The sequence below is a fragment of the Sprattus sprattus genome (assembly GCF_963457725.1).
Source record: "Sprattus sprattus genome assembly, chromosome: 1".
NCBI lineage: Eukaryota > Metazoa > Chordata > Actinopteri > Clupeiformes > Clupeidae > Sprattus > Sprattus sprattus.
The window spans coordinates 65,269,462-65,291,637 of record NC_137920.1 but is presented as its reverse complement, the minus strand read 5'-3'; the positions used below and the strand labels follow the sequence as shown (position 1 = coordinate 65,291,637).

The window sequence follows — 22,176 nt, the reverse complement described above, 5'->3', positions numbered from 1 at the left end:
AGCGCACAGGCTCAGGCAGACGTCAGCGGCTACGCAAGAAGCCTGCCTATGACAGCGCGTAGTACTTACTGCCTGCTCGCTCTTCACTCTCATTCATTACTAGCGCTATTGGATCCAGCGCTTCCGAACGATAGGGTACCATCACTGTTTCTGAGTGTCTTGGACTAGCACTGTGTCTTCGCCATGCTGCAATACGAAGGTAGGACATGTCGTTCAAATAAATAAATTGTATACTCTTGGATCAATCGAATCGAACATTTAAGGATACGGCGAGAAGCACGCTGCTGTGTAAAATATGTCTTTTGTCAATTATTTTACCGTGCCGGTCCTGAGTGTCACCTTTAAGTTCAGCATTGGAAACGAATTTATACCCGCGAGTTTTATTGGCAACTGATATTTATCGTGGCATCGCGCAATCTGATGGTTGTCATAGAAATATTCTAGACGAGTAACAGATTTCTCCCGTCATAAATTCATCATCATGGTTGTTGATAATGATGAGTGTTATGATTTGTATTTGTCCTACAGACCTTAGCTTTGAAATTCAAAGTGTATGTATGAACTGGATGTTGCTTGTTGGAGGATTAATTTGGTATAATTTATCCTCACCTGCAGATATTGTCACTGTTAAAAAAAAACAGTTTGGACAAGTTTACCAGCTGCTACAGATAAATAATAGGCTATTGCCATTGTGTACAGGAAGATTCAGTATAAGTGCCTGAAAAGAGTAGTGTGGGTCTGTTACATTGTACATAAAGGTCCAGCTGCAGAAGTGTGCTTTTGGATTCAGACTGTGGGCTATTTTTTCCATCCTCCTCCTCCTCCTCCATGTCCTCTTCATTCCTCTCCTCCTCAGTTTCAATGAATTCCTCTCAGTGTGAGGGTGGCTGTTGCAGGCTGTAATCTCTCCCATTCAGTCTCCGTTTGTTACCAATTCCAGTGTTTCTCTCTTGTTCTCAGTGAATGGGACTTCAGCAAGTCCAGTATCGACAACGCCTCATTCTGTGAAATCTCCCAGCCCCTCACCAATCAGCCAAGCCAGCCTGATAAAACGCAAGGTAAGATTGTCATAACACTGTGATCATCTCTCTTTCTCTCTCTCTCTCTCTCTCTCTCTCTCTGTCCCTTTTGCTCTCTGCATCTCTTTCTCTCCATTCCCCCCCTCTCCTTGTTCATCTCTTCCTCACATTCGTCTTCCTCTCTTCACACATTCACAGATTCACACACACAACCCACTTGCGTGTTCCCCTTCTCTGCTAGTCCCCAATGCCCACAAGCCAACCCTTTCCTCCCCTAGACACTCTCTCAAGGCCCTTCTGCTTTATAACACCTCCCCCTACTTCTGTCTTCTCAGGACACGGACAAGGTCATCATTGAAAGCACAGCTTAAAGTCCCTCGAGTTCCTATAGCGGAATTAGCATGTTGGAAGACCATTCGAGTAATCCCCAGAAAAAAAAACCTTAGAGTCTGAGAGTGGGGTGACTGACCACTGACTGGGCTGAGGCAGCTGCACTGGACGGCTCTCTCTCTCTCCGTTCCGATGCCGCCATCGTGGTCGAGAGCCCCAAACGCCAGGGATTGCCAGTGGAGAGTGCCCACTGCCTTTTGCTAGATTTGTTGTTTTGTACAAGCAGAGTGTAACGTGCTTTTCTTGCTAGAGATGTGCTAGCGAAACGTCTGTGTGAATTAAAGCTACCAAAAAAAGAGAGAAAAAGACAAGAAATGAGCATGCAACTCGCCAGGGCTGATGGGATATCTCTGCAACCACCAGTGGTTCTCTTTTCGTTCGATACGCTGTGTGTAAGAGTGTGTTTAAGAATGCGGGCCTAAGGTCGTGTGACTACATCAAAGCAATCCCCTAATCCTGCCTTCGAGATTTATGATGGGGAGAGGTATAATTGTGGAAGCGTTGAATGTTAACCGGAAAAGTCCGGCCCCAATCTCGATTCTCGTTGGTGGCTGTGCGTGATTTGTTTTAGCCGTAAGCCTGTTTTTGCTCATGCCCTTCCTTTCGCTTTGTTTGTCTGCCATGACCTCATCCTCTGGGCTCTAGGCCTCCAGCTCCCCATACAGTAGATTTAACACTTGGCACTAACACCACGGCCAGTGGATTTAATGGCTGGCAGTGCCAAAGCTGGAGCCGCGAGGAAAAGCGTTTTTGATTTAACGCTTGGCGCTTTTGTGAAGTGTGCCATGATTGACCCGGGTGAGAATTAATTGGAAGATGCCGCCCTCAGGCAGCATGGAGGATTAGACTGACCTGGAATCTTTGATGTTATTCCAGGTCAGACACAAAGTACTCTCTGGCCTGATGTTGCCAGATACACAAATGATTTCCCCACCCCACCTCCTCTAACCCCCCGAAGAGAACTAAGACATCAGTATTCAGTATTCAGATTCCTTCCTTTCGGGGACTTATCTCTGCATCAAAAAGCAGTGCCCTGAGAACACAGGAAGCAAGGCATTGGTATTTCAGAAGGGGTTTTGTTATTTTTAGGCACTGCTAAATAATGTAAAGCACGTTATTCTATCTTTATACAGCTGTGCAACTCCTGTTCATACCCTCAATAATGCCGTGCATTGGATGGGCTTAGTCAGTTAATGTTGTTCCTGAGATACTGAGAGATCTCTGTTCTCTGAACTTGTTCTCTGTGGAATGAAATGGTTCTCTGTCCCTTTTGTCGACAAAATTTGGGGTGTAGGAAAAGAAAACCACGTGTTTTACCATTGCAAAAAGGAAAACTTCCCTTGACAAATTTCAGAAGAATCTTAGAGCTCTTATCCAGGAAGTATAAACGCAGCCCCATTGAGGACATCCCCTCAAAGGCCACAGCAGTCCAGGTGACAAACATGATATGCAGTGACCTTAGAAAGGAGGCTGTTGGCAAGTCCCATCATGATTTTTTATTATTCTGAGGGGAAGATCGCTGCACTCCCTCCTCTCACTCTTCTCATGTCTGATCCCTCCGTGAGTCTGAATTTAGGACATTCATATCAGTCCAAGGCAGAGGCACCATAGTAGCTTTTCAACCATCTGCCACATAACTGGGTCGCACTTTGAAGACAAGGAGGAGAAAAGGGGAGGGGGGGGGGTGGTTGAGAGAAAACCCTACTTCCAATCTGTGAATGGGGGGAAGGGGAATATGTCTCACGTGAGAGAGATGCATTTTTCCATATGCTTGCTGGTAAGCTCAGGTTCTGACTGCTGATAAGGTCTGGGATGAGTGTTTTTTCTGTGTCCTCGTCATAAAGTCGTCCACGGCACGTCAAATGCAGGATTCAGGCAAGGGACACCTGAACACTTAAACAGGTTGACAAAAACGTTTGCGTTGGTTGGGGGGGGGGATCATGATAGCTTCAACGTATGTTCCCTAACTGCGCGTTTCTAATGATGTTCAGGGGCTCGTCACGGACTAGAGAGCTAGCAAGAGCACAACGGGGTGGGAGAGGTCCTGCCTCCCTGCCGAGCGTGTTTTATGTCCTCTAGGCAGATCCTTTGGAGGCATTATGTGTCTCATACCATGGAGAGCTGAAACATATGTACAGTATGTCTTCATTCAGAATTAAGTATTTACAAGTCTGCCCATTTTCCGTTACTGATCACCCAGTAACCTTGTTAGGAGTGGCTGCATAGGCATTAAGGGATCAATAGACTTGGAAAACTAGGGATTTGTGGGTGAAGCCGCTAAAGTTATGTACTCTTGGCACTTAAAACAGGGAGAAGAGCCTATCATTTCCCCCTGCCAGCTTACCTCAGTGTAATAAATATTTTCAGGCACCTCCCTCATATAGAACGCATATTCATTTCATCATAGCGTCATCCAAATTTATGTTTGTTGGCCGTGGACCATTTGTATCTGAAATGAATCTGTTTTCTCAACATTTAGCCAGGATTTGAATGATTTAACATCACCATATCTGGTTCATTATTCATGGGTCATTATCCTCATCCTGAAGCCCTAACATGGATCCAGGCATGCTGAGAAAGGCTTCCATACATGCTCATAGTGTGACCCACTTAAACACATTAACAACACGAGAAGAGAATCTTGAGTATTCTCCTATATATTTGCTGGCCATGTAGCCTAAGGGTCTTTCTCTGTCTCTCTCTTACACAAACACACACACAAACACACACACACACACACACACACACACACACACACACACACACACACACACACACACACACACACACACACACACACACACACACACACACACGAATACACACTACGGAGTTAACTCTCCCTCCCCCTTTCTTCATGTGCAGAGAGAAACAGGGTTAAGCGCATTTCAAGCCAAGTCAGTGATCAGGAAAAAAATGCTGCTGTTTATTTCTCTGTTTTCATCTATTTTCATTCAATTTCACCTCTGCCATCATTTCATTTAAAGACCATCCAGACGTCCACACAATGTGGATGTCAGTGTGATGTCTCTTAACCTCTCCCCTCATCTCTAACTCTTTGACCATGCAGGCCATTAGTAGTCCGCCCCGATGGCAGTCACGCCTGATGAGTTGCATGCTCTTTTCATGCTTTTTGGCTTCATCAGTGTCTGTTTGGTCGCATGTTGTGCTGTGGAGTCCAGTTGAGTCGAATTGATTTTTGTAAATGGTTTTCTTCTGTATGTATATGCTTTGTTTGTTTGTTTGTTTGTTTGCTTTTGTGAATGTTTGTGTGGTGGGAGGCGACGATGTTTTCTCATGCACGTGGTGTATTTGTGAACTTGCATTTCACATTCATTCAAATAACATCTACTGTCATGAGAAGCATCACCCTGGTCCAAACGGTTCCCCCTCATTATTGGCACGGATCATTTTGGTGCAGCACTGTCATGGCAACTTTTGTCTTCAAGTTCTTAAAACCTGAATCGGTTTCTCATCTGTACGTAGCTTCAAGTCTTCTAAAAATGTCACCCTGTGTCCCATTCATTTACCTACTTAACAGTGTGATGATTCTCATTCTTTGTCAGTCTTACAATTTCATTGTCAGTCTGTACCAACTTTCCAACAGCTCATTTCTGTTCACTCTGGTTTTTTTCTTATTCTTTCATTCATGTTGTGATGTTTGTCAGTCTCTTCTTTGTCATTTTTGCTGAGTAATACGGCCATTTTGTTTTCTAAATCTCTGTAGGGTGGCCTGTTAAAGTATTACGTTTGTTTAATTTGTATTGTTTGTCCTTTAGTTTTTCTCTCATTCCATCCAAGCTTCATTTGCTAATTTTTCATGTGTTGTGTGCTCGTTGTGAACAGCATTACTGTGTATGTGTTGTGTTTCATATGCATTTGGAGCCTTTCCTGAGATATTAAACACAAAAACAAAGTCTAGATTGATCTCTTCAGTAGTTAGAAACATCTCCTCCCTTTCCCCCTTATTTAGGTCAGTCTTGAGGGAAAGAAAATCTCCTGCACAGCCTTTTAGGTTAGCATCTCAAGTAGCATGCAATACAGCTGCCTCATTGCAACACTAACCCTCAGATGTTTGGTTGGCAGATACTTTAGGACGGGACGAGATTGAAAGCCACTTTGGATGGCTGTCACATTCACAGGGGGCCAGTGGCGCATGTTCTGGGGAGATAGGACATAACTGTCAAGGCTTCACACAGGGGATATCCTCTTCCATGCAGCGTCCTGGTTAGTCGTTCGGTCTGTTGGTCCAGTAAGAGGTTATTTACCCCGTCCCCATCTGTCTTGTCAGGACAGGGATTTCGTCCTGTCTTCACCAATCAGAGAGGCTTGGGCAGCAGGGGCCTCTGCTTCAACCCTAATCCAGAGGGGATGAGGGTATCACTTCTGTTCTCTCCTCCTCTCTTATGTCTGACTGACTGAGGGCCAGCAGTGACGGGTGGAGCCGTGTTCCGGGAGTAGGACGCATGGGAGGTTGTAGGGGGGGGGGAGGGTGTCTCACCATGAAACAGCCCTGAAGGATATTTTCACTCTCGTGCAAGCAGCGAACAGGACGGGTTAGAATTGACAGCATGCAAGCAGGGAACAGGATGGGTTAGAATTGACTGCATGCAAGCAGGGAACAGGACGGGTTAGAATTGATTGCATGCAAGTAGAGAGCAGGATTTTAAGGTTAGAATTTACCTCATGGAACGCATGCATGTATGATGCATAGCACTGCTGATTTAAATATGGACGTTCAACACGGTAAAGGGGTAGATACACATATCTGAGACATATCTACAGGAGTGGTAGCTGGGGCAGTCATAGTATCCTGTAAGAGCATGTGGGTAAAGTGGTAGTATCTGTGGTAGTGAGTGTGCACAGGATTAGAACAAGCAGTTCTAAGCACAACTCCAATGCCCAGTCAGAGATTAGTGTTTATTCATCACAACCAGGGATCAGACATGACCTCTCACCTCAGCAGTAACCTCCTGTAAAAGCATCATATGGCAACCTTTCAAAACCTAAAACATCAAGCGGCATTACAACTGATCCATAATACATATATACATACAAACTTCTCCGACTTATTTATGAAATAATTCTGATTCAGTTTGTTCTCTAGTAAATTGTGTTGCAGACTTGGTCAAACACAGGAAACGACTTGTTTGGACAGGTGTCTATGCTGTGTTTCCTGTCTGGAAGGAAGGAGCGCCTTTATATGGGCATCAGCTCGCCTCATTCAATAGAAACTGTGTTGCTCCCTTTGCCAGTTTCCATGGAAACAGTGGTTTGTTACAGTGGTATCAAATGTGAGAAGGATAGGACAGGCGAGAGGAGAGAAGTAAAAATAAAATAGGCTCAACACCCCGCTTACCTTTTCATCAGCATCTGATCCACCACACAGTGTCTCTCCAGACTTCTACCTTTCAACTAGACATCAAACTGCAGTGTTATTTTTTCCCCCAGAACATTTACTGTTCTGCACTTGCTGTGTTTGGACCATAATAACAGCCATTAGCGGTATTTTGCTCCTGTGTATGTCCTGGGTTTGGGGTGATAGGGTGTCACCTGTGCCCGTGTTCCCAATTACGGCCATGCACTGTCGCCAGGGAGCTGAGGGGACCCAAAGCAGTAGGATGAATTCCAACGACTCTATCTCTGAAGCCCTGGGGGGGGGGGGGGGGTTCTCAGCATGACTGACGGCGGACATGAGAGAAAACCAATTTATAGCACCGTCAGTAACCTCCTGACTTTTGCTGCTGCTATGGCAACCGATGACTGGGGGACTGGCCATGGCATCGAGTTGTCTGCGGCTGTTTTTTACCTGCTGCGAGGTGTCCCAAGGAGACCAGGTGGTCCTCTCCCAGGAAGAGCAACTGGAGAGAGAGAGAGAGAGAGAGAGAGCGAGAGAGAGAGAGAGAGAGAGAGAGAGAGAGAGAGAGAGAGAGAGAGAGAGGTGTTTCAGGGGCTGTGAGAAAGCAAGCAGAGCCCAGCGGTGGGGTGGGTGGATGTGATCAGATATGTTTCCACTTTCCACTGGGTTTGAATTCATTGTGATGATGAGCTATCGGTTCCTCTCTCACTTTCCCACTCTCTATCTTTCTATGTATATCTGCCTCTCTCTCAATCCCCTCTCTCTCCCTTTCTCTCTTGTTCTCCCCCTTCTCTCTCTGCCTCTCTCTTTCTCCCTCTCAGGGCTCTACTGGCTCCTCAATCTCTCTTGACTCTGCAAAGGTCTCCATAGATGAGGGAGATGGACAGAACACTGATGGACAGATCACTGATGAACAGATGACTGATGGACAGATAAGTGATGGTAAGATGCCTTCAAGGATGTTTTCTCTCTCGTTTCAGGGGCAAAAGCCCTTCTCTCTCACTACTAAAAAAGCATTTCACCCCATGAATGATTCTAATATAATGACTATGACTTACGTATATGACTTTATTCTCCTTGCAAAACAAAGCCATAGGGCTCTTCTTTTAGGAGCTTTACCACTTACTCTGAATTAACTGACACAGGTTAGCCTTTCACTCTTAAACAAAATCTCCCCAGTTTAGGTTATGTAAGGGATTTAAAGAATGAATAATGAAATCTGACGTGGTGGTTGTTGTTATTATTATTGATGTGAGTCTCTGCTCTTTGTTTTAGCTGAGGTGGAACCTGAATTTACCCCTGAGGTTGCCCCTGAGGTTGCCCCTGAGGTTGCCCCTGAAGTTGCCCCTGAGGTGGATGACTACCCGGTGGTGCCAGCCTCTATCTCTGACCGGTATAAGGTCGGGCGCATGATTGGTGACGGGAACTTTGCCGTGGTGCGGGAGTGCGTGGAGTATTCCACCGGACGGGCATACGCTCTGAAGATCATCAACAAGGGCAAATGTCGGGGAAAGGTAAACAAGACACAATTTAGGACCTTTTCTTCTAAAAATGTTATTTGGATTTGTTTGGAACATGTGGATCCATTAATAAGCATCAATGGATGTCTATCATGTTTTATAAATGAGGTTCTGGTTGACCTAGAACATTCTGACCAGTAAACCCTTGCATTGGTCCCGCAGGAGCACATGGTCCAAAATGAGGTGGCCATCTTGAGGAGGGTAAAGCATCCAAACATTGTGCTGCTGATCGAAGAGATGGACACCTACAGTGAACTCTACCTGGTCATGGAACTGGTCAAGGTGCTTAGTATTTTCTGAATGTGCTGGTCAAAGCATGCCTTATGCACACATACACATGCACACAAAGGCTTTTCATTTTTTTAATGTTTAGGCAATGCCACAAGGTAAAGGGTGAAGTCACACAGAGGTGTGACACGAGTAAAACTCCTTCAAGGACTGCTGGCTCTGTGGAAAGGCACACTATTTTAGGCTGCCTCTGCTCCACTTAGTCTACTGTGAAAGGGGATTTCCAAGTTATGCCACTCCTGCTGAGAATGAGGTCATAATGAAGGATTTCTCCCCAACAGTACAATCTGATATGCAGGAAATCAAGAATAATCTGACATTACTTTGGCTAGCATTAGAGTGAATATGTGACAAATAATCTAAATTACTTATAGATATTTTATACATATATATACTGTACTAGTCAAATGTAACTTTAACATTTACATAGTATTGGCACACCAATGGGCATTTATGATTAATGAGTGTGATTAGTATTATAATTTGATGGCATGAACAACCACCTTTCTTTGCAGGGGGGAGACCTTTTCGATGCCATCACCTCAGCAAACAAATACACAGAGCGCGATGCCGGTCGTATGCTGTTCCACCTGGCCAACGCCATCAAATACCTCCACAGCCTGAACATTGTGCACCGGGACATCAAACCTGAGAACCTGCTGGTGAGATGACTGTGTGCGCAGCACTGCAGTGCACTGTGGGGTCCCGTTAATCATAATTGCTGATGTGTTATGCAACCGGGCGACTGGAGGTGAACCCAGGCAGAGGGGATGTGAGGATGACAGCATTTCGCATCCGGCCCAGCAGGACTGTGATTTGTTGAAACCTTACAGGAACATGCAGCCAACCATGCCTCCACACACGTGTCACTTCCTGTGTGTGTGTGCGTGTGTATGTGTGTGTGTGTGTGTGTGTGTGTGTGTGTGTGTGTGTGTGTGTGTGTGTGTGTGTGTGTGTGTGTGTGAGAGCAAGAGCTCGGCCCACGCCTTTGATCGTCTCGTCTCTGAGATGCACTGCGGTGTTGAGGGGTGTGGAGCTGCTGAATCACTGAAGCCCCCGTGTGGGGAGCCGCAGCACCACGGGGACAGCTCAGTCTGCTCAGTCTGCTCAGTCTGCTCAGCGAGGAGGAGGAGGAGGCAGACATGATTCAGGCCAGCTGGCCTCTTCCCCCCACGCCCAGTTCCTAGATGACACCGTGCACCAAAGCAGGGCACACACCCAATCACTATCAACACCCGCCATGCCAAGTCTTCACCCAGTCTCCATCCAGCAACCCAAAAAAGAAACTATCAAAGTCAAAGTCAAATTCAGTTTTACCAAAATGATGGCAATATAAATACAGATAAAACTAATAGACATGCATATTAGTAAATACTGATTGATGATGAAGGAGTGGGTGGATTTAAGGAAAACAACTGGAAGAAGTAAACACTGAGGGCACAGTAGGGATTAACAACTATTTAGGTCTGTCCAGTGGCTCTGTCTTTGGCCGTGATTTTCCTACCTCAAGGCCCCAGAGGGGGTCTCTGTGCAGTATCACTGCCTTGCCTGCTGCCTCCTGCTCTTCTCCTGGTCAAATTTAATCAACGTTTCCCTCCATCAAAGTTGCGGGCGGGGGGGAGGGGGGCGGTGGCAGCGGGCCAAATTGCTTCCCCTGCTGGCGATCTCAAGCGCTCGCTCGCCTGCTCACTTGTGCGCACTAAAGATAATTGCTTGTGGCTGAAAGCATGCACTTCTGAAAACGCTGCACTGATACCTGAAAGCATGCACTTCTGATACCTTCAGGGTCCTGGGCTTTTCGTTTTTTTCATCATTTTTTTGGGTTGCAGTTTAATGCATTGGAACATATGTTATGCAACAGCAGGCATGGTTTATGCCTAATCCTGTGGCGGCCGTAGTTGTGTGTGTGCCCCCCCCCCCCCCCCCCCCCCCCCCCCCCCCCCAAACACACACACATCAGCAGCACCTCTGGTCCTTGAGTGTGTTATTAGTCTGTGAGATGAGAGTATATTTGAAAACGTAGTGGGTTTATGTGCCATTGTCCCAGTTTTTTTTTAACATGGTTGAAGTAGTTTATTTACATCAGTGGGGATTACATAATGAAGTGCTCAACCTGAAATGCTCAGTTTTTGTGTTTTGTGGGCATTGCTCTCCCAAACAATGCTGTCCTCAATTGCCTCCAGCTTCTCTTTATCTCTTCATCAGCTCTCTGTTCTCACCCCCCACATTGGTCCTGCTCACTCAGTAGTTTTAATGCAATAGGAGGTGCAGGCTCTCTCCTCATGCGTCTTTATTCTCGGCCTGCAGGTTTACGAGCGCCAGGACGGGACCCAGTCTCTGAAGCTGGGGGACTTTGGCTTGGCCACGGTGTTGGACGGACCTCTCTACACTGTGTGTGGCACCCCAACTTATGTAGCACCAGAGATCATAGCAGAAACCGGGTCAGTTTTAGCAACTAGCATGGTGACAATTTCTTCCTTTTTGTACAATTAATGTAACATGCAGTTGGTTTGAGACCCTTGATGTTTTTTCTTTACATTTCCCATTGCTTCCTTGTACTGTAGGTATGGCCTTAAGGTGGACATCTGGGCAGCAGGAGTCATTACGTACATTTTGCTGTGTGGTTTCCCCCCCTTCCGTGGGTAAGTGTTGTTTGTGCCCTTTCATCCACTCAGTCGGTAAATAAAGCTATCTCCACATTCTCTTACGAATCTCATGCATCATTAAAGTACTACTCATGCATCATTCCCGTACTACCACATCTATTACCACACTGATTTGAATTTCTTCAATTATTTACATTTGAATTATGTTGCAGCAGTGCAAACTGTTATGAAAGACCTTCCCCTCCTTCTTTTTCTGTCTGTGATACTGTACAGCAGTGCCCCCAACTGGGTAGTATTGTAACGACACTTCCATGTAAAGCCAGTCAGTTTGATTCCACGACACTTTACTCTTACAGAAGCAATGATGACCAGGAGACGTTGTTTGACAACATCCTCTTGGGACAGCTAGAATTCCCCCTCCCATACTGGGACAACGTCTCAGACTCTGCAAAGGTCTGTTTTAGTGTCTCTAATCATACGCTGTATCAGTTAATAAGATAGGAAGATTAATAGAAAAATGTAATTGCATAGTCTGCATGTACAGTTCTTTCCAGATTAAAAGAGAGTGTCATTTATGTCATCTGGGTATTTGGACTAGTAATCAAGAGAATTTGTTCTGTCTTTCTCTCTCTCTCTCTCTCGCTCTCTCTCTCTCTCTCTCTCTCTCTCTCTCTTTAGGAGTTGATCAAATCCATGCTGCAGGTAGAGGCGGATCAGAGATACACATCTCTGCAGGTGCTGGAGCACCCGTGGGTCAATGTGAGTGGGCCAAAACCAGCTCTCATTTATCCTCTTCATTTGGTGCCCTTGGCTATGATGAACATTTAACTCTTCTTTCCATGTCATTTATTTTTTATATTAGAAACATGTAAAATAAATAAAAGTTGAATAGAGCTATCTCTCCACATCTGTGTACTTCACCATTTCAGCCTAGATCAGTCTGATAATGACAGGTCTTCGTTTTCTAATGTTAAATTCCATGCATTTCCATGGCAGCATTTACCATTTAAATCTACCAGCCTGTTATATCTGTCCTAACTGTCCCACTCTATTAGGCATTTCAGACATTGCCGCTGTCATCTCACGCTGTCACAACAGGCAGCTACTGAAAACAAAAGAAGTGACGGCATATTTGTTTGTCCCCTAGGATGACGGCATGTCTGAGAATGAGCACCAGCTGTCTGTAGCAGGGAAGATCAAGAAGCACTTTAACACCAGCCCCAAACCCAACAGCACGGTAAGAGCTGCAACATCTAGCATACGCACAAACACACACACAAACAATAGATTACAACGCAACAACAAACAATAGACCAAACCTAAAAGAAGACTTGAGGGCCATGCAACCTTCCCAATGGGTGGATGTGTAGTCTATGAGCAAATCCATGCCTTTGGAATATCAAACGTGTGTGAGGCTGTTCACTATGCAAACTACCCCAGGGTCATTTTTTTAATGATCGCAGTAGATGAATCTTTTGTGGTTTTGATTCTGTCATCACTTGTCCAAACCCAGTATGGTCTCATTATTGCTTGTCAGAAATGCTAGCATTCCACAACGTGTTCCCAAACTATCTCTCTACTCTAGGTTTTGTTCACTTCCAGAACAGAATGTGTCTGGTTACTGGGCAGGAATGATGCCCTTTTGCTTTCCACACAAAAACATCGCCTGTGTCCCCCCCAAGTTTCCATGACACTTTCCTGCCGCCTTTTGTCTGACTGTCTAATCCAATCAATTACATTGGACTTATTGAGGCCAGCCCTTGTGTTGCTGCCAGCCCCTCTTATTCAGAGCCTGAAAAGACTGTAAATAATCTCTGACTGGTCATAAGAAGTCCATGATGGACAACATACGAGGTTTTCAGAGTGCTGAATTTGCAGTGAACAGTGTGGGCATTGTAAGACTGTTGACAATGGTTTTGTAGTCCAGAGGTAACACGTACACTTTGCATTTGTTCTCTTTGGTTAGCTGGAACAGGAGCTTGCTCTCCAGAGGTCTGGCTCTTTGGACTTCTACCAGCACCCGGGCATGTACTGGATAAGGTAGGGCACGTTGCTATAGCAACTCTTTCCTGTGTGTGTGTGTGTGTGTGCGTGCGTGTGTGTTGTGCTGATGTTTCACAAGCAGTGTTTCACAGCTTTGCTTAAGCTATCAATTCTGTCTCTCCACCAACCCTCCACAAAGCACACACACACATACATGCACACACACACACACACACACACACACACACACACACACACACACACATACACACACACACATACACACAGAGCATGGGTGTTCTCAGTCTTTCTGTGTGTATGTCAAAGTGTGGCTGCAATCAATCTGTGGAGATTGTAATTAGTTTGAGGCACAGAAGGAATGACACACTTATTCACACTCACGCACACACACATACATGCGTGCACACACACAAACACACACTGCATTTGACCATCATGCTGATATTCCATGATCACAGCTCAGATGATGAACCTGTCAATCTGCTTCTCCCCAGACCCCCACTCTTGATAAGGAGGGGAAGGTTCTCCGATGAAGATGCCACCAGGATGTAAGGGGGTCCAGACCAGACCTGCCACCAGACCATAGAGCCGCCCAGTAGCCACCACCGCTCCCACCTCTTCCCTCACCCCACACCGCCATTACATCAGAGTCTGGAGACTACACCCCAGCGATCATCCAACAGGAGGCTACTCTTCCAGCTCTCCCCCCTACAGATCGTGGAGGGAGTGTGGTGGGAAGACCCAATGGAAGGGAAGGGTGGGAGGGGTGTACGAGGATTCGGTTGATGAGGGAAAACAAAGAGAGAAAGTGACTTTGAGACTTTGTGAGAAACTTACATTCCATAATCACGCTCAGAGAAATGGGTATGGGGTGATCAGGAAATGTGCTTGTGTGGGGCTGAGGGAGTATTTACCCTTTTTTATACTCTTGTTCATTGACTTTGTTTACTCTTAGCACTTACCAGACATACCATACATTTATGGAATGTTCTGGAATCTCTCCATACTAAGCTTACACGCAGCAGTATTGAGTTTGATCATGTATAGTCATGTTAAATAAGGAGTAGTTCAAAGGACTACTTTACAACTACCTGATTCTCCATCTAAAAATGTTTACTGTTGTTTCCTTTTTTGAACATTATTTGTTTCGCCATTTACTTTCATTTTACCAAAAATACATGTGAGAATCGAACTCATGCCAACAGAGTGCTCAGTACTAGATATTAGTAAACATAAGGCAATAGAGGCTTAGAAATCAGTTCAATATTCTATGGGCATCCATTTCCTCTGCTGTCACTCTGCTGTTCAGAGACTTGCCATACGCAATATACCTATGTATACCATTGAGGTGGGAGCATTTTGTATGCTATGTACATAGTATTATTCTTATTATTTTAGTATCCACAATCTATTTCTTTATCTCAGCCAGAGCACATACAAAGCAAACTGTTCTTAATGTTTATCAGTGTATACATGTAGGTATCATTAGCCCAAGCAAGCACAATATGGTCCCATTTGGTAGGGAAGCGCTCAGTTCGCGCGTGTCCATGCTAACTTACAGGGAGATCGTGTTTGTCGGGTGGCAAGTATGCGAGTCATATTGTCATGGGTGCAATCCAGACAGGGCAGCTCTTCAGGGATTGAACGGAAGATTGGTCAAAACAAGATGGCCACGCAGCACTGTTGAGCTTCGGAGTGAGTAAGACAGCCGTGCAAAACTTCCAAAGGGAAATGCTGGTGAGGCTCAAACGTCGCGCACACAGATGAATGACTTGGATGACGTTCATTCTTCCATAGGTCTGCGACTGTATCAAGCTGATGTAGTCACTCTTTAGTGTCTAAGTGTCTTTCGTGGAGTGGACGCAGAGCCTCCATGAGACTGTACTGTACTCCAGTAAGTGCATGGTGTAGAAGGCACTGTTCGACTTGACACCGCTGTTCAATACAGGTTTATTAAAATAATGAAAAAAACTCAGTCTGATTTCATGTGTGCATTTATTACTGGCAATATGCGTAATGTTTTACATCACATGGTACTCTAAAGTGTATTAGTACACGTTTATTCATCAAATACTTTGTTGTGGAAAATTATGTGGAAAGTGTATGATTTGCTGACAGATTATTTATTTTTGTCATTCAACCATTGTCTAGATATCTGCTCTTGAGGAAACAACAAGTTGTGCATGTCCAGTGTTGTACATTTATCAGTGTTTTTTTTTATATAGCATCAGTGGTCTGATAGAAAGAACTAAGACATGCTCAACACAGTGTCAGATATTTGCCTGGCAAATCTATTTTGTTCAGTGCTTGTATCTTAAGAGGGATATATGAAAAGGAATATGCCTGACATACAGGATACACACACACACAGCCAAGAGCATTACTGGGTGACTACATTAGAAGGTGGACGTGAAGACCCACTGTTGCATCTAAACAACATTTTCACACTGTAGATGTCCTTAATTTACTGCTGGGTTGCCACTTGTTCATATGGGCAGAGGTCTGCAGAACATAAGAATGAATGTTAGGAGGCCTTAAAGTATAATTGTAGCTTGCTGATGTGTTGAATTTACGATTTATTATAATAATGATTTACAATTTACACTAACCTGTTGCTCCATAGGTCAAGAATGACTGTGGTAAATTCAGACATTCTGCTTGCTTCTTCAGAGTCTCCAGTTCAGAATCCTCCAGATTGGCCTCCCTCTCTAAGAGATGGTGAACGGATGAAATATCATCATTCAGGAATACTAGCAGTAAGTGCAAGGATTGGAATCAGATTGAAACAAGAGGCAACAAGAGTTTGCTTACTGGATAGGAACAGGTATCTGGATGAGACGCCGGAGCTGTCCACGGAGCTGGACATGAACATCAGACAGTCGGGGCAACTCTGCAGATACTCTCCTTTGTGAAGCACTCCTTCGACTGTTGAGCAAAGAATTGGAGTAATTTGTTCACACTTTACATCTTCCAGACATTATCCAGACTCACAATCTTTAATGTCTTCTTGTCTCATGTTGCAAAGTTGATGTTGATCTTTTATGATCATAAAATCTGTATACAGGGTTTGCCTTCTTCATAGTTTAGAAAATTGTGATAACTAGTAAAAGTGTTAATATTTTAAGCAGATAATACCAGTCACAATCATGATAAAATATGCCATTGTATTTATTACTAAAGTATATTCATTATGACCACAGCTGCTCTGCCTCATATGGCTAATGTTGAATGTGTCCCGAGGTGGGTGTGGCCATTTATGCAAGAGCCCTCATGAAGTGGGCTAGGCACAAAGCTCTTTTGGGGCAATAGCTCAGCAACTGTTCAGTCAAAAAATAAAATACAATATTTGTATGGCACATTGGCCTCTAGGAGGCGCATGGCCCTTGCTCATTATGACTCCTATATGGAGTAGCACCACCTAGTGAATCATGTGAAATGCAAAAATCTAACCGTTTGCCAATATCTTGTGAAGTCGAGGTTCAAAGGTCACGAAATTTGACATGTTGCATCACTACCACATTCTTCGGACACACACCAAATTTTGTGAAATTTCTTTCATGGGGCACTTCAACTGACGTGTTAAGAACTCGAAAACTCAGATGAAACTTGAAACTCAAAATTAAGAAATGTTCTACTACTGAATGCACACATATATATATAAAATTCTAGTTTACTTAATTTTTGCTCACGTCACATTATGCAGAGGTTATTTTATGCAACGCAGTGCAGTATGTTTAATAATGTCATTAGTTTAATTGTTAAGTTTTGATATTAACACTTTAATTTCAATAACATTAAGAACCTAAAGTTATCACAAGGGTATGAAGTGGACACTTACAGACCATGGTGAATTTATTGCCTGAGACTGTGGCATCCAAGCCTCCAAGTAAACACTTCCCATTCCTGAGAAATCATAATCAAGTGGTTAACACCCACACCCCATTTATTTTCATCTGTATCTGTATCATAACATAATTATAGCTAGTGAGATTACATTAGTATGAGTGTGCATCTTAACCAATTATCTGTCTTGTGCAATCTAGTGAAGTTGTAACAACCATATTACATAAAGAAATGTATTATCATACATTGGTATGCTATTGAATTTACACTTACACTCTGTCACCCCATCGTAGACGAAGTTTTCCCTCTTCACTTGTTGGGGACAGTTCAAACCAGGAGCTGGTCATGTCATCGAGATACTTCTGCATGGATCCTTGTCCAGTAGAAGCAACTACAATCCACTTACCATGAAGCTTTTAGACCACACACAAGCACAAACATACACATACACATAGAGCGAAAGGGAAAGAGAGAGAATAATATAAACATATTGATACTGACATCTATTACTGAATATCAAATTGTTACCCATATTCTGTCACAATGATCATTTCCATATAAAATGATATCTTCCTCTTACATTCAGATAACATAACTGAGAAACACTCTTTTGAGATCCAGTTACTTACTGCAGTTAAATCCATCAGCTCACAGGGCTTGACCAGTTCCTCACATTCTGGAGAAGCAGAGAGCACTAGAGAGAAGAGTCCACACACGGAGATCGTCCACAGGAGAGCCATGCTGCTGCTGTCGGGAAAGGGCACTAACAAAAGAACACTCGTCTCGAAGCTGGGACTTGTACCTCTTTTAGACGGTCCGGAGTGCTGTTGTGTAACCAGGGGGTGGATTTGAATACGTAACACTGGGGGATCATTGTACTCTTCGGAAATGCCTTTTATGTAACACAGTGTGGCTTTCTATATATCTCTTGCGCAGTTACCCCAGGCAGCATTATAGTGCCTTAGAGGTTTCAGTTAGCCTTGTTTCAGATATTTCTGGGGATAAAGTTTTAAAAAGTATCACTGTGTGTTGTGCCTTCTTGTCACATGTCTTGCTAATAAGTTGCTTGCTGAAAATTCAAACCAACCCAGTTAAAATATAAAGTATTACGCATAATTCGAGGATAGCTATATGTTCAGTCTGTGTTATGCTGCTTTTTGCATAATCATGCAGTATTGTATGGGCCCAACAATTTAAGTAGTTCAAACTGGTTTTGATCTTTTGTTGCCATTGTGTCGTGGTCGTCCCAGATTCCCTTTGTTGTTGGTCAGTTCAGAAGTGCCTGAAGGTGCCTTAATGGAAGAGTCGAGAAATACCCTCTCCCTGCACTCTTCAAATACTTGAAGCTGCAGGAACGTGCACAGGAATTTTGAAGGGCCATTGCTCTGACCTGAAACATAATGTTCCTCTGGTCTGGAGGCTTGTGGTTGCTCCTCATCTTAAATGTAATGTAATTATGATAAATTGCCATTAGCAGGCTAAAAGCACAAGTCTGATTATTAATTAGCTAGCCTGTGTAGCCTACACCTTTATCTCAATTCAATATCTCTATCTCTGCCCAGGCAAACTTAGCCACTCCCTGTGATAGTCTCTGTGAAGCTGCATTATGCAGCAGTGTTTAGACATTGGGCAAATTTGCAGTAACATCGTGTCTTAATATGGGCAAGTGTTCCCAGGGGTTTCTACAAACCAGGGTGACTCAGTTGGTTAGTATTAGAAAGATATTTCCTTCTAAAGTGCTTCAGCAAGCATATGCTTTTTACCAAAGAAAAGCCCAACGAAGCCAGAGGATGTCAGTGTAATACTAGACCAGAGGTGGTGTGCTGGGCAGAGAGTGATTGGAGGGTCAAGTAACAAAGATCTGGCTTGCACTAGCTTGATAAGCAGCTCTTGTGGAGTATTCTGCACAATCTGTTAGCTGTTGTGTTTCATCTGTGCATGCATGGCATATCCAGCACTAATAAGTTCAGAGATCACATTAATACTTATGAATACAAAATATTGTGGGCACCTGTGTTCTACTGGCGGGCTGTGAAGTTGCTCTCTGATAAATGTCCACTGTGGAGTATTAATCACCAAATTGTCTTTAAAGTCACTCTGACATGTCAAAGCAAAGCAGGAAAAATAACAAACAATGTGCAATGTACCGAATATCAACACCAATTCAAAGTATGGCAGCTAATTCATCAATTGATGCTTAAAATTACGTAAGAAAATCTAAACTTCACTGTGTTAGTATTCTTTTTATTTGTTTGGTAGGCTCTCAGTTTCTCAGATTAAATGAACCAGATTGTTGAGAATCATAAATAAATCACTTAACAATTGATGCTTGATGACACATTTATTGGAGCTTTGTCTCAGCTGATACAAAGTAGTGTTAGGCAAGTCCCTGGAATGCCAGCGATAATGCAGACAGGGTTGTTAATGGCTTAGTGGGTCTTGCATTATGGTGACAGAGAGGGCAAGATTAGCATAAAACCCAGGCATGATTACAAGCTGATTATGTTGCATTATTCCATCTCACAAACTATCTGAGTAAACACATTAACAGATTACATACCATGGGAAAAGGGAAATGTGCATATTTCTTACTTTTTCCTACATTTGATTAACAATGACAATGTTTTTTTTTTTTTATCCCTTAGGTCAAAAGTAGCACAACTCTGGCAATGCCTGCAGTTTCAAAGCATTCCTTTGTATCTGTGTACATGGAATAACTTGTATTATATATCATATCCATGTAGACACCTCTGACATTCCATGGACTTCTTCATTTTATCTTGTTCTGACTTCTGTAGGTTGCTCCTGTTCGGGGCAGAGTTCTGGAAAAGAGCATTTCTTTTATCATGCATTGTATTTTTCGTCGACTTCAAATTTGGCTGCCAATGAAGCAGTCCTTACCTGATGCATTAGGGTAGGTGAAATAGGTAGGAGGGAAGTTCAGACATTCTGTTTGCTTTTCAAATAGCTGGCGCTCTGAGTCTGTTAAACTCCCCCCTCGCTCTAAAAGAAAGTAGAAGGGAGGAACAAGTTTAACCCTGCTTAGCTTTGAGCGTGTAAGACTAAAGATAGGTGTTAGTATGAAACACACAACTATTTATTTAAATAAAACAGCCCAATCCCTTAACATGAAGATATTGGTAACACTGTATGAATACAGTGACAATAAAGCATTACAAACACATTCATGAATGTTTATTTAGAACGGAAGAATGTTTATAAAGTAATCATAATGCGTCATAACGACTGATGTAAGTCTATAATACTGTTATGAGTGCATCAATAAAGTGTTATGTAAGGGATAAGGTATGCAATGCAGTCCACTAGTCATTATCGCAAAATAAGGATGACCAGGAGGACCCCAATGAGCAGTAAGAGGGATGTATTGTCCTCACAGCAGATGGCCTTACAGCAAGCCATCCCACTTCTGACACCATGTGTAGCGAAGGGAGAGAGCAGTCACCCCACCCAGCTCTGAACCCAGAGTATCAAACCTGCACGCTGACTGCACTCTGTCAAACTGCTTATTATACGGTTAATTGCCAAAACGTTTAAAGACATTTGTCAAAAATATATATTTTTTACGATTTTGTTGCCATTTAATGCCTCCACTGAGATTTTATTTTTTCTTCATGCAAATAGATATTTCAAGCTGTAAGGGCTTATACTATAACATTGTTACGCTTTATGAGTGCAGTTATAACTATGTATAAATAGTTATACAGACTTTAGGAGCATAATAATTACCTGTTATCACAGCATAATAATAACCTGTAAAGTGTGAAAAGTATAAGAATGAATGAGGTAACACCAATACTCACTTGCCAAGATGAAATAGCGGCCAGACACACCATTGATCTCTGCTTTGGTAACTGCCAGCTGACAGTCAGGGCAAGTGTGCAGGTACTGACCCTTGTACAGCTCTGAATCAACTGCATAACAGGAAAACAGGAAGATTCAACAGCATATCATGAGCCATGCCTCATGTTCAGACATGATTTTAAAGATGTCACGTCACTGAATTGACACTGAGGTGTTCTCTTACCTGACAGAGCTGTACGATCTCCATAAACACTTCCATTTGCAGATCCATATGTGCATACACCATTTCTGAAAATCATAAAAGAGGCCTTCCTCAAAAAAAGTATTAAACACGAAACTTGTTTGACCCTTGACACTTGAAAAAAAATGTGTTCCAAACACTGTAAAAAAAATAAAAAAAATAATGTAATCTGTTTCAAGTTTCCCCTTGCAGGGTTTGTTTGAAGAGGATTAATGCCCGATTTGACATTGATACAAATGCTGTGGGGGATCAAGGTCATGTGGATATTAAACTTTGCATTCTCTCACTCACATTCTCTCTCCCCAATGGAAATGGATTACTGCACTATCCAGGGATGTAACTTCATACCAGGAGCTCGTGAGCGGCTGCAGAGTTCCATGAAGAGTCTCATCCCCTGCTGAAATCGCAACGGTCCACTTACCAAAGACCTACAAAACAGTTACCAATAAGACACTGCTTATTATTACATACTTTTAATGCCATTTGAATAATACATTACATTCTTTATCCCTACAAATTAAGAATAACATACCTTTTTCATCAACTGAGTGTTAGAAAAACAGTATAAATGAAATTTGCACAACATGCAGGAATGAAACTTTGCTTACCAAGTTGATATCCTCTGGCCTCAAGTATCTCACCAGATCACTGCAGTCTGTAGAACCCGCTGCCACCCACGAGCACAATGTGAGCAATGTTAAAGCTTTAGCAATAAACATGGTGAGACTAGGCATCAGATAAGGGATCAGAGATTCACTGGATATCAATCAGTGCGGGTATCCTGTTTGCCTCCTTCTCACTCTGCTAGCGTAGTGCACACACTGCCACCGTCAAGGGGCAAAGCAAGCCATTCTTCAAGCTGGGCAAAGCAAGGGCAAACAAGCCAGTCCTTTGACTGTCTGTTACATAACAGACCAAAGACAATGCCACAGGCCCTGCAGTTGCCTCAAGTCCTGTTAGCATGGCAACGCTGTGCTCCCAGTGGTGTAGTTCAACAACAGCGGTTGTTGTGCAACAGAACTCTTTGGGGGACTAAGAGAGAATTGGCGAGAGAGCAGGTGATGGTATGTCGTGTGTGACTCGT

At 43.5% G+C, this 22,176-nt stretch overlaps 2 protein-coding genes across 2 annotated transcripts in view; one reads left to right on the top strand and one right to left on the bottom strand.

Moving 5' to 3' along the window:
- Positions 1-13,738, top strand: part of LOC308379234 (serine/threonine-protein kinase DCLK1-like) — a gene marked incomplete at both ends in the record, with an annotated part of 57,054 nt that extends 43,316 nt beyond the window's left edge. The window contains 12 exons of the mRNA XM_080856292.1: positions 961-1,058; positions 7,590-7,710; positions 8,044-8,282; positions 8,451-8,570; positions 9,092-9,238; positions 10,884-11,017; positions 11,141-11,218; positions 11,539-11,635; positions 11,861-11,941; positions 12,330-12,419; positions 13,149-13,222; positions 13,681-13,738. Of these exons, the coding sequence (XP_080712418.1) occupies positions 961-1,058; positions 7,590-7,710; positions 8,044-8,282; positions 8,451-8,570; positions 9,092-9,238; positions 10,884-11,017; positions 11,141-11,218; positions 11,539-11,635; positions 11,861-11,941; positions 12,330-12,419; positions 13,149-13,222; positions 13,681-13,738 (1,337 nt within the window). The remainder of the gene's footprint in view (positions 1-960; positions 1,059-7,589; positions 7,711-8,043; positions 8,283-8,450; positions 8,571-9,091; positions 9,239-10,883; positions 11,018-11,140; positions 11,219-11,538; positions 11,636-11,860; positions 11,942-12,329; positions 12,420-13,148; positions 13,223-13,680) is intronic.
- A 1,457-nt stretch (positions 13,739-15,195) lies between these two features.
- On the bottom strand, positions 15,196-17,793 carry LOC308377959 (uncharacterized protein). Its single transcript, XM_080854746.1, has 6 exons — positions 17,659-17,793; positions 17,303-17,442; positions 17,025-17,089; positions 15,998-16,111; positions 15,796-15,894; positions 15,196-15,688 (listed from the first exon to the last, which is right to left on the bottom strand). The coding sequence occupies exons 1-6, from the start codon at positions 17,767-17,769 to the stop codon at positions 15,651-15,653; spliced, it is 567 nt and encodes a 188-aa protein (XP_080710872.1). The 5' UTR covers positions 17,770-17,793; the 3' UTR covers positions 15,196-15,650.
- Between the last annotated feature and the right edge of the window lie 4,383 nt (positions 17,794-22,176).

What these genes read in the sequence shown, in the direction of transcription:
- LOC308377959 (XM_080854746.1), bottom strand. Translation starts at nt 17,769, where the DNA reads ATGGCTCTCCTGTGGACGATCTCCGTGTGTGGACTCTTCTCTCTAGTG. An exon ending in CTACGATGGGGTGACAGAGT is followed by an intron (nt 17,090 to 17,302) that starts GTAAGTGTAAAT and finishes ATGATTTCTCAG; the next exon opens with GAATGGGAAGTGTTTACTTG. An exon ending in CTTGACCTATGGAGCAACAG is followed by an intron (nt 15,689 to 15,795) that starts GTTAGTGTAAAT and finishes TATGTTCTGCAG; the next exon opens with ACCTCTGCCCATATGAACAA.